Below are 12,500 nucleotides of genomic sequence, written 5' to 3'. Positions count from 1 at the left end.
CCAGCATGCACTGGGAGGTTCACAGACCCAGCCACGGCATCACTGGCACCTGCTCACGAAGGCAGAGGTTCCCTACATCCTCCGTGATGAACAAGGGACTGATCCTTCCACCACCATCAATACTAAAGTGGCTTTAAAACTTAATGGGTTGAGGACAATCAATTGATGATGTTTGAATAATTATTTGCTAATGATGGTAGTCAGTCATGGACATGTTTCTTATAGCAGAGAGCCCTTCTTATACATAGCAGAGCGGCCTCTGTGAGTCTACCCAGACCAGCATATTTTGAGTATGTGCCTATTTTCTGTGACATAACATGTCTAAGCAATCCAGGCTATGCTGCTGTTAAAATATTAATTTTAAGTAACTCTGTGGCAGACAAAAAAAAAAAGGAAAAAAGGAAATATTTTTGGTACAAAGCATCTACAAAAAGCATTACAAGTCAAATGGGAAAAAAGAGATCATACAAAATAAATCCGTCAGTTGAGCATCAGTGCTACGTATATTATTTGGACCAATTTTCATATATATTTTTATAACAAAATAAATAATGCCTTTATACAGTGCCCTTATTTGTATTTCAACAAACAAAACAAAAAAGCTTGGCGGCTCATTACGCAAGATACAGCTCAGACTAAAGGAAAATAAGACGTCCCTGGAAACTAATTATATATCTATATATATATTTATATATATATATTCAAGTATTTGTTTTCAGGCAAAAGCATGTGAATACTACTGATATACAATAAAAAATAAAATGTTAGTTGACATTATTGCTGTTTTTTCCCTTTGAATTGAAATTTGTGCCTTTCTTTAAAACTGTAAAATAACATTTAACAACAATAACCATGGAAAATGCCTATCTTGCAGAAAACAGGAATGTCACGGTACCAGAAACTGACAGGGTTTTCCTTTTTTCCTTAAAACATCGATATGAAAAGAAAACAAAGAACAAAATAAGACCACACCAAAATATAATCATCACTATCGCTCCATGTCCTCGCGCCGTGTCCATATAACATGTCACTTCCTGTCAGAGCAGGCAGCCAGGGTTCTACAGAGCCATGGCAAACAGGAAGTACTGTCCCATAACAGGAAATGAAGTACTGTCCCAATCCAGGCGGACCACAGTATCCCGTTAAAGAGTCCCCACACTGCTCCCTGCCTCCTGCGGCCTTGAGGTACAGGGAGGAGCAAGGAGTGAGTCTCAGAGCACACGCTGTCAGCCATGATGCTGACACAGCCTGCGGCGCAGACTCTCTCAGTGACACTTCCCCTTTTACACTGCCACGTCCAGGAACACCCCCTTATCCTTTATTCTCCTTTTCAAAAGTCACACTTTCCTTAAAACGGAAAGTTTTAATATTCATTCAAAGAAAAAAAAAAAAAAACGTGCTTTTCAACCTCTTCTTCTTTGAGTCCAGTCCCAAAGCTAGCACCATGACATTTTTTTTAAGCTACACGTTCATTGTTCATAAAAAAATAGTGCCTTTTTTTTCTCTTTACTTTGACGTAATCCGTGGCGATGTGCAATTTTGCAGACTCTTTTCTGCTTTTTGTTTGTGATTAAAGGTGCTGGAACAGGAATCTAATTTTACAAAATAATTCCTTACAGTGTGGAAGTCCCATTTATAGTTAGAGGTGCAAACTAATAAGAAAAAGGAGAGATCTTGTTCATCTGCTTCAGGAAAGGGTTGTGGAAGGGATTCTTTCATGAGAGCCGTTCTTCACCGTCTCTTGTCCTCCACAAGGACTGAACACATTCCGTTGGGTGTCGCCTCGACACTTGCGGGCCACAGAGCTCTTTCATCTTCTCTTCTTCCTTTCCTTTCCTCCTTTACTTTAAGGATCCACCTGAATTGCATTCAGCCTAATAGTTTACTTTTTGTTCATCATTTGTGTTTGTGCCTTTTGTGTCCGTGAATGAAAGAGAGAGAGAGAGAGAGCGAGAGAGTCAAGACAGGAAGAATGTGAAGGCATGTTTTTGAGTGTCTGTCGGGGGGGATGGGGGAGGGGTGGGAGGGGGGGGGGCAGGGGGGTCAAGAAGTTGTGGCTGGGCCGAGGGAGGGGGGGCTTCGGACAGGACAGGGGATGTCAAAGAGGATTGCCACAGAAATGACGTCAGAGACAAAGCTATAATCCCCTAGTGTTTTCTCTCCTCCCTCCAGACTCTTGTCTGTGCAGCAGGCTGGCTCGGGGCAGGGCTCATTTGTGGCTGACGTCCGTCGGGCGCAGGACAGGGGGCAGCTTGCTGGGCAGGCTGATCAGGGGCCTGTGGAACACCGCCTGCTCCTGGGCTGCCATCTTGTCCGCCTGCCTCCGGAACTTCCTGGCTCTCAGGATGGCGGGCACGCCCCTCCGGAGTCGCTGCGCCGCCTTCCGCTGCCACACCTCGTATTTGGAATACTTGAGGGTAACGTGCTGCTTCCTTGGGACGTCCTGGGGTGGTGAGCAGGGAGGGAGGGGGGAGGGGGAGGGAGAGAGAGAGAGAGAGAGAGAGAGAGAGGTATCAGTACATCGGGTATCGAAGTCGAGTCGTATCCCTTTCACTTGAGGTGTGCTCCTTTCATCCCAAACTTTTTCTCTTTTTTTCTATTGGGTGAATATGCAAATCTCATGCATTGACCTCTAAGGGGAGATGTGCAGTCAAAAAGCTGAATGGTGGGACTCTATTCTGTCGGGACTAGTCCTGGTTCTGTCAGCAAGGCTAGGCTAGGCTCAGCTCCGCCTCATTACCCTCACACTGGACACTCCCTTCCAGGGGCATTGTTGACTTGACGAGCCCTGTGGCTAACTAACCCCCCCACTATTACACACTAGTAATCACACATCTGTTCATATGCATGCATGATGTTTCAGGACAAAAGACTAGCCTTGGTCAACAAACACTTCAAATAGTCGCTCTGGCAAAGTGGTGTGTGTGTGGTTGTATTTGTGTGTGTGTGTGCGTGATGACGAGGAGGAAGAGGAGGAGGAAGGGGGATTTATGCGCAAGCAGTGCTCCTTGTTGTGAATGGCTTGTTTTGTGGTCTTGCCAGTCTAGAGATGTTCTTCCCCCTTTCAATGGCCTAGAAACAGCTGGTCTACAGGGCAGTCTGCCCTGCTCCCAACAACACAGCAACTCCTGCCCGGTCTGGGAACACGTCCCAACACTCCCCTGTCTCACTAGGCCTGCTCCCTCATTCAGTTCCTCTCTGGAAAGGAGAAAACACACTTGTTTGTGTGTGGTTAGTCCAACTGGAGTCTCCTGAGGAGGCGAGAGTGCACTGGTATCTGTCAGATCTTGGTCGGGCTGAAGGCGTAGGGAGACTTCAGGTCCCAGTTGTTTACTGGTTACAGGTTTCTACTGTTCTGTGACTTAACGCACACACTCAGAACAAACTGTTTTGTTAGGGACCCTCAGAGCTAAGTATCACATGTCACAACAACAGGCACCGTCTTCTCTCTTGCTCTCTCTATCTCTCTCTCTCTCCCTCACACACACACACACACACACGGTCTAACAGGTTCCTGTGTTTCACCCTGTTCTGCACTACTTAAATGCGCTCTTGCTGTAATGCCATTTTCCACTATAGTCAGCAGTTTGTCTGGGAGATACTTGCTTGCTGCCGACCACTCAGCAAAGATAACCTACCCTCACATGGGTACCTGTCCACTCCCACAGCCGGGGGCATAGGGGTGCAGCCCCCAACAGGGCTTGGGTGAGGGCGAACGGAGAGAGGGGAGATATGAGGGCGAGATAGGGTGAGACAGGACAGACAGGCAGACAGGCGGTTTCCCATACAGGTGGGTCGTGAGAGGGCGTACCTGTTTGATTGCGGGCATCACGGGTATGACCTGCAGAGAGGTGGCGGAGACGTCCCTCTCTGACTTGGCAGGTTTGGCACAGTACTGCTCCAGGAGGTTGAGGTCACAGCTACGGAAACAGCACTCCTCTACGATCCCTCGACTCTGTGAGCGCCTACTGCTGCTGGACCTACTGGTGGGCCTACCTGCAGACAGGCGGAGGGAGAAAGGAAGGCTGTTAGGGTGGAAGGGGAATAAGTCATGAATAGGGATGATTTAACATGTAAGGACAGCTAATCCAGATAGCAGGGTTGTAGTCTATCATCCCGTGCTGCTATCTCCAACGTGGCCCAATTCCACCAAAGACAATGAGGACACATTTTCCACTGGCTCTGACAGCTGTTTTTGTTTGTGTGTTTGTTGTTAATGCTCCTCTTATTAGCCTATTAGCCCATCAAATTGTACTATCTAGAGTAGTAAACACCGGAACACAGCTTAGAGACAGTCATCTGAGGCACCCGGCTGCTCTTTGGGTGAATAAACAGACAAAATGGACGCTATTCTTTGACCTTGTCCCTTGCCAACTCAGCAAAGATAAAGGAGAGAGCGAGAGAGAGAGAGAGAGAGAGATGAGGAAACAAAGGTGAAGGAGGGGCCAGTGGAGAGATAGTGTTAAGAGAAAGAAAGGGAGAAGAGAAAATATGCCCAGAGAGGGTGTGTGAGGGTCAGAGACGAGAGAATGCAGAGAGACAGAAAAGGAAGGAGGGAGAGGGGAAGGAGAGAGAAGGAGGTAGAGTACGAGAGTGAGGGGGCGGCTGGTTAAGATGTGGCACAGGGGAGCAGTATCCAATCAATAAAGGCCTTGTTTGAAGACGTTCACCCCACACAATGTTGGAGAAATCCCACGAGAGGGCGGGCCAGAGTTGATTGCAGGAAGAGGAACATGAGAGAAAGAGAGGGTGAAAGAAAGGGAGGGGCTGGAGAGGAGGGGGGGCGGGGGGCATCTATGTTGGCCCAAATTGGATAATGATCTCTCGGAGTACAGAGAAGCTTCCGTGGCAAGCAGCACACAAAGAGCCTGCCTGTTTGTCAAAGCCAGCGGGTGGGAAATGACAAATATTTAAAAAGTTAGGTTGTCCACCTAGTGCTATCGGAGGGCTTTAGGCAAGGGACTCAGAAGGGGCAGAGGAGGCAAGAGGAGGGTACATGTTCAAACTCAATTCCCAACATTGACAGCCACATAAGCAGTTTGGCATTTATCAATCTTGAAACGAAATGCTTTGCACTCAGCCCTGTTATTTGCTATGTTCTAGTAACATAATCACAAATTCCCGTGTCATATTAGGATAGAGTGACAGCTATCACCACCACCACAGTGATAATGACACCCATTATCATGATAATGGGCCTATCTCAATCAAATAATTAAGTCCTACAGTACATCAAAGCTGTTTTTTCTTCTTAGTCACCAGTGTGGTGGCCTAGCCTGGGAACATTGGTGGTGAGGTGACTGGTATGCCTCTTGGGGTGCTATTACTTCTCCCAGTGGAATGCACTGGTAAACAAGTGGGCCATTGTGTCGTACTGAGTCGTGTGTGCCTTCGCTGTGCGCCTCTCTTTCATATGCAATCAGAGGTAGGCCAGAGCTGCAGAATGCACACACTCAGTACTATCGCAGAGGCTGGCGTCTTGAGACACACTGTGCACAGCTGTTTATCAGCAAGTGTGTGTGTGTGTGTGTGTGTGTGTGTGTGTGTGTGCGTGCGTGTGTGTGTGAGAGAGAGAGAGAGAGAGAGAGAGAGAGAGAGAGAGAGAGAGAGGATATGACTAGAGGAGAATCGGGAGTTAGAGGGAAACCTTCTGAACTATACTCCTTCTGGCATGTTCTGAGTGTGTGAGATACAGGGGGGGGTAGAGTTAGTTAGGGAAAGTCTTGTAAAAGGAACGAAATTATTTTAGAGAAGTAAAGTTCATCAGTTCTAGGCCTAAATGCAAAGGAAGCGTGACGTACTGAAGTAGAATCCCCTGTCTTCACAGACGAACTGCAGCGCGTCCACCAGCTCTCCTCCACATAGCGTTTCACCCGAGGTCACTTCTACTATGTACAGCGCCAATGTCAGTGCGAACACCAGCACTCGACTTGACGAGGACATCTTCTTGACCTGAAGAAAGAGAGAGAGAGAGAGAGAAAGAGAGAGAGAGAGAGAGAGAGAAAGAGAGAGAGAAAGAGAGAGAGAGAGAGAGAGAGAGAAAGAGAGAGAGAGAGAGAGAGAGAGAGAGAGAGAGAACGAGAGAGAAAGAGAGAGAAAGAGAGAGAAAACGAACATTTAGCAAACACTGATCCACACATTGCATAATGAACTCTATATTGTATTGAGTCTTCCATACCCGGCGATGTCTGTATCAATAACATGCAATTATCACTTTATCATTGCAAACATTCCACAATCAAAGCTCAAAAGTGAGGCTAGACGCGGGCTTATAATCAATTTCCTATGACAGGACTCTCACTGTCGGCTTCAGATAGATAACAGCTTAAATACTTCATATGTAGGCTATGTAGACTACATTTGTCAATAGCACTTACAATTGTGGATTTTTCCTTAAATATACACGTACGGGAAGCATATATATAGGCTATAATAAAAAATATATATATCTGTGCAATTTTGCACTTAGTTTAGTTATCTTCCAGAGTCATAAACTGTTATCATTCTATTGCGCCTAGAAGAATTGCTTTTTCTTGAGGGGGAAAAGACACCATATCTCTCCGGTCGCACTCTTACACAACGTTCAACAAGTCGCAAGCCAGGCTGCTACTCAATAGTCCACTATCTCAATATCCATACTCAGCATATATTTTGCCTGGCTCACCCTACTGTGAGCACTGTGACCCGCAGACCTATCGCCCCCTACCGCCCGGTACCGGTACTGCTCCTGCCGTGTGTTCCCGAGTTCAGGGAAGGGACGCACCAACAAGACGCGAAATAAGAAAAAGCTTATCTATCAACTCTATGCCAGCTAATCTCATAGGTGTAGTCAAATCGTCTGTGCACTCTTCAGATTGTGTTGAGCCTTCAAGTTATTTTGCGGTGCTCTAGGCTACAGTTCCGTTTTTTTAATTGAGAAAAAGAAAAAAGACAATAAAATATTTCAAAAGAGCTCTGTCCGAGGCGGCCGTTGTCCTGAAATCGTCACATATGACTTTCATCACAAAAAATCGTTTTCATGCACATCAAGCAGAGGGAAGGTGTTTGTCTCCGGCTGTATTACCTTCATTCGTGTGTTTTCCGTCCTCTGGCAGGTGTGGCAAACTGAGGGGTGTCCGTGTCTTTGCTGGGGCTCCATGTCCGATGCAGTAGTTAACCGTTGAGTGCTATTTGGTTCGAGAGATTGCCGGTGAGTAAGTTTCCCAATTGGTGAGTCTACAGAGATGTTGTGTGAAAGGCTGTCCCAAAGACCAGGCGACAGGCAAAACTTGTCAGGGTATTATATACCGAAACCCGCCCCTTCCCCTCCACCCCCCCACCACCCCCTCTCTCTCACAATGCCCCCTCCGCGCATGTCTGAAACGAGGATGAGAAGTGGTCCAGCGACGCTCGGTGGAAAAGTGTGAGAGAGAGAGTTTCAATTCCACCAAATTCCAATTCCATACAACCCACAGACCTCTTTCTCATAAACAGCACTTGAGGGAGTAGCCTTACATTCCGAGATATGTAAGTAGGCCTACTTCGTTTCCCTCTTCTTAATGACGCAAGTGTTTCTGTGGAGACAGAGCTGACTGACACTGTGCAGACTAGTTACAGTGCTATCGCCACAGTAGGTCTACAGTAGACTACCCATCAGTATGTCTACATAGACTACACATCAGTAGGTCTACAGTAGACTACCCATCAGTGCTATCGCCACAGTAGGTCTACAGTAGACTACCCATCAGTAGGTCTACAGTAGACTACCCATCAGTAGGTCTACAGTAGACTACCCATCAGTAGGTCTACAGTAGACTACCCATCAGTAGGTCTACAGTAGACTACCCATCAGTAGGTCTACAGTAGACTACCCATCAGTATGTCTACAGTAGACTACCCATCAGTAGGTCTACAGTAGACTACCCATCAGTATGTCTACAGTAGACTACCCATCAGTATGTCTACAGTAGACTACCCATCAGTGAAAGAAGAAGCTGTAGTATCACCTAGGCTACTGCAGACTAATTGAAATCACCCCCCCCCCCCAAACAAATAAAAAAAATAAAGAAAGTTAATTGAATTGCATTTGTCCAAACCTTTGTACAAACAAATCTTCAAACGTAATCTGCTTGGCTCAAGAGTACAGGGGACATTTCTTCTATTTAAGAGCATTCAGATCCTTGGTATCTACTTTTGGTCAGTTGGGGCCAAGTTTAAGAAAGATGAGAGAGATGGGCCTGGGGGGGGGGGGGGGGGGGGGGTCATTCCAAACAGATAGCAGAGAGAGAGAACAGTGGATGGCCAGTTGGCTACAGTGTGAGCGGAGGTTGAGAGAGTCAGACCACACAGAGTGATGACATGTAGTGTGTTGTGTGTGTGTGTGTGTGTGTGTGTGTGTGTGTGTGTGTGTGTGTGTGTGTGTGTGTGTGTGTGCGCGTGCGTGCGTGCGTGTGTGTGTGTGTGTGAGAGAGAGAGAGAGAGAGAGAGAGAGAGAGAGAGAGAGAGGATATGACTAGAGGAGAATCGTGAGTTAGAGGGAAACCTTCTGAACTATACTCTTTCTGGCATGTTCTGAATTAGGACGATATGAGAGGACCCTTAAACGACGTCCATAGCATGAGATGTCCCTGCGAACATGTGTATAGACTGACATCTAGTGGTGATAGTGAGAAGCACTGGTTTGTCTGGGAACCATCATGCTTGGTCTGTCTCTATCCCAGGTGTGTTTGTGCCGCAAGCATAAACAATGACTACAATTTATTCAAGAAAAAACACTCGAAAGAAAAAACACTCAGTTGATTTTGATTTAATAATGGACAAACTTATTGCTGTTATGATACTGATGATGCAGCATGGCAATAGGTTACAGATTAAATTGATGTAGCCTATGAAAAGATAAGGCAAATCATATGTCCGCATTTCGGAGTGACGTAGCCTATGTTGTAGCCTATTGACTAAATCTGAACATCTGAACCTGCACAGTTCAGCGCTCAGTTCATGACTGAGGTCATTTCATGGAGGTATAATGGGTCATATGAGATTGCGCAGCTCCCTCTAGTGGTAGATAGGAGCACACACATCATGTCCCCCTCTATTATACCGCACCTGCAATCACAGTGCCGGCATAGTGTGCGAAATACGGGAGTCCGGGGGGTCCGAGACCCCCTGACACTTGAGACCTCCAGAAAGCCTCGACAGCAATATTTTTGGCTGGCAACAATGGGGCCGGCCTTATAAACATGAATGTTTGTGACTGACTGACTGACTGACCGACTGACTGACTTATTAAGTTTTACACTGACACTTAGCGGTGTGGTTCTGAACTCAGTAAGAAATACAGTAAGAAAGTTAGATTTAGTTAAGTTAAAGTTTAAAAAACAAAAACTGACTCAGCCTGCATTAAGCTGAGAAAATGTCAAAGCGAAAGCAAAGTTCATTACTTTGGATTCACTTCTAAAAAGCTGCATCAGAAGGAAAATGAAGCAGAGATACCCCAGCACCAAGGTATCTGAGAGAGGGGTGAGGTGATGTCATCATTTTGTAGACTGAAAGGTTTAGACCATTTGGTTGAGAGTCCAAAATCCAATCTTTGGAAAAATGAATGGGATTTGTGATAGCAACATCGACATCAGAACCAACTAAAGGCTTAAAAATTCAGAAAACCCTTCTTCAATGATGTGTTTTAATTTTTAGAACAAAACATAGCCTACTCTATTCTGGGACTCTCAGTTAATATCACAGACCTTATTTTCTGCATTTTTCGCAAATGCCATTCATTTTTCCTATAGAGATTTTGGATTCTGAACCAAATGGCACCAATGCTACCTTTCAGAACCAGAAGGTCACCTGAATTAACTAGATACAGCAACTAGGCACCCCAGGCAAACCAACCAGCATGGGCATATGTCATATTCTCACTAGCCTAAATATATTGCTGTATTGGGCCCAAAACTAAATACAATCCACATGCAATATCATGCCAACCTAAATGTTTGGTATGTGTACTGTAAAGCTACTCTGATCCACGTGTTAAGTAGCCTAAGCAGCAACTCCTCCCCTCTCGCGATCACATGACTATACACACCTGATCTAACTGATGTCAGCCGTAGTATGTGTGCTCTGCTTTTCCTTCCCACCCCATAGGTTTTATTTTCAGCGTAAAACATCACAATACTTGTTAGAAACACTGATTATTTCATTCAACGCTGAGAGTGCATAGGGAGGAGAGAGGATCCTAGCCTATGGGAACATTTGCTACACGAATAATCACATTTAACCAGACTCACCTACAGCTGGCCCTGATCACAATAAAAATATGTTTTTCTAAATGCTTATCAATGCAGCACACACTACTGTTGATACATAAAATTTTGCTCGTCTATCACACTGCGCTCTGCACACACACTGTACACTCACCACACTCCATTCTGTATATAGTACGGGAATTGCATTGGTGCCTCCCTTTTTAAAGAGATGATTCCTTCAGTATGCAGAGAAAAGGTTTGTGAGTTATTATGTAATAACATCGATTTGAAGTGATAAATGTATCATGTGAATCAGGAACAGAGAGCAACCATATGTAATGCTGATTGTGGGAATATTTATTTTGGGGTATTTTTAGTTTTTACATAAGCAGTGCAATCTTACCACTTCTTCAGGAGGCAACTGTAGATGTAGGCCTACAATAGGTCATAGTCTTTCTTTTTATTTTGCTTTTACATGGCAAGAAGCAAATTTAAATTGTACAATTGCAAAAGGCAAAACAGAATCATAATACCATAGTACATGTTTGGAAAATGATTTCCATTAGATTTTCTTTTAGACACACTGATTAAATTTGTTTTAAAGATTAGTTGAATTGCGTTACATGGCTGAAATATACCATATGTTCTCCATTATAAGATTAACCAAGATAAATATTGTATTTTCAAATCATGATACCCACTCTCCCTTCACTTGGTACAGTCATGATTAGATATCCTTAAATCTGGACAGAGTTGTCACAGACTCAATTTCAATCTTGGCTTTAAAGGCATGAATACCAAATGGATACACATCTACACGGTATATCTGATCAACGTCACCAGTTCAAGAAAATCACATTAAGTGAGGTGTTTTATGAACTTCTTTGGAAACAAACGCCAGTGTGACGTTCAAGGTTGCCACGTACAGTCAGGCATTCAAAGCAACAGACCATTTAGCAGCACAGTGGATAGAAGCACAGGAGGAGGATGGTGAGGTCATATAGGAGGAGGATGGTGAGGTCATATAGGAGGAGGATGGTGAGGTCATATAGGAGGAGGATGGTCAGGTCATATAGGAGGAGGATGGTGAGGTCATATAGGAGGAGGATGGTCAGGTCATATAGGAGGAGGATGGTCAGGTCATATAGGAGGAGGATGGTCAGGTCATATAGGAGGAGGATGGTCAGGTCTTATAGGAGGAGGATGGTGAGGTCATATAGGAGGAGGATGGTGAGGTCATATAGGAGGAGGATGGTCAGGTCATATAGGAGGAGGATGGTGAGGTCATATAGGAGGAGGATGGTCAGGTCATATAGGAGGAGGATGGTGAGGTCATATAGGAGGAGGATGGTGAGGTCATATAGGAGGAGGATGGTCAGGTCATATAGGAGGAGGATGGTGAGGTCATATAGGAGGAGGATGGTGAGGTCATATAGGAGGAGGATGGTCAGGTCATATAGGAGGAGGATGGTGAGGTCATATAGGAGGAGGATGGTCAGGTCTTATAGGAGGAGGATGGTCAGGTCTTATAGGAGGAGGATGGTGAGGTCATATAGGAGGAGGATGGTCAGGTCATATAGGAGGAGGATGGTCAGGTCATATAGGAGGAGGATGGTCAGGTCATATAGGCGGAGGATGGTCAGGTCTTATAGGAGGAGGATGGTCAGGTCATATAGGAGGAGGATGGTGAGGTCATATAGGCGGAGGATGGCAGGTCATATAGGAGGAGGATGGTGAGGTCATATAGGAGGAGGATGGTGAGGTCATATAGGAGGAGGATGGCCAGGTCATATAGGAGGAGGATGGTCAGGTCATATAGGAGGAGAATGGTCAGGTCATATAGGAGGAGGATGGTCAGGTCTTATAGGAGGAGGATGGTGAGGTCATATAGGAGGAGGATGGTCAGGTCATATAGGAGGAGGATGGTGAGGTCATATAGGAGGAGGATGGCCAGGTCATATAGGAGGAGGATGGTCAGGTCATATAGGAGGAGAATGGTCAGGTCATATAGGAGGAGGATGGTGAGGTCATATAGGAGGAGGATGGTGAGGTCATATAGGAGGAGGATGGTCAGGTCTTATAGGAGGAGGATGGTGAGGTCATATAGGAGGAGGATGGCAGGTCATATAGGAGGAGGATGGTCAGGTCATATAGGAGGAGGATGGTGAGGTCATATAGGAGGAGGATGGTGAGGTCATATAGGAGGAGGATGGTCAGGTCATATAGGAGGAGGATGGTCAGGTCTTATAGGAGGAGGATGGTCAGGTCTTATAGGAG

General features: G+C 45.5%; 1 protein-coding gene across 2 annotated transcripts in view; it reads right to left on the bottom strand.

Annotated features, from left to right (window-relative positions):
- igf2b (insulin-like growth factor 2b) overlaps positions 1 to 7,243 on the bottom strand; it is an 8,231-nt gene extending 988 nt beyond the window's left edge. Inside the window, exons 1-4 of one of the 2 annotated variants that reach the window (XM_084452899.1) lie at positions 7,064 to 7,243; positions 5,802 to 5,952; positions 3,812 to 3,996; positions 1 to 2,443 (exon numbers count right to left, since the gene is read on the bottom strand). The exon at positions 1 to 2,443 is cut by the window's left edge and continues 988 nt beyond it. In XM_084452899.1, coding sequence (XP_084309025.1) covers positions 2,210 to 2,443; positions 3,812 to 3,996; positions 5,802 to 5,952; positions 7,064 to 7,138 — 645 coding nt within the window. In that variant the 5' untranslated portion in view covers positions 7,139 to 7,243 and the 3' untranslated portion in view covers positions 1 to 2,209. Of the gene's footprint in view, positions 2,444 to 3,811; positions 3,997 to 5,801; positions 5,953 to 6,377; positions 6,588 to 7,063 lie in introns of those variants that run through there. The other variant, XM_084452900.1, reaches the window with a different exon arrangement.
- Positions 7,244 to 12,500: the final 5,257 nt, after the last annotated feature.

The sequence above is a fragment of the Borostomias antarcticus genome (genome assembly GCF_949987555.1).
Source record: "Borostomias antarcticus genome assembly, chromosome: 18".
In the NCBI taxonomy this organism is placed as follows: domain Eukaryota; kingdom Metazoa; phylum Chordata; class Actinopteri; order Stomiiformes; family Stomiidae; genus Borostomias; species Borostomias antarcticus.
Note: the sequence above shows the minus strand (reverse complement) of the source record. Positions and strands in the feature narration are given on the sequence as shown.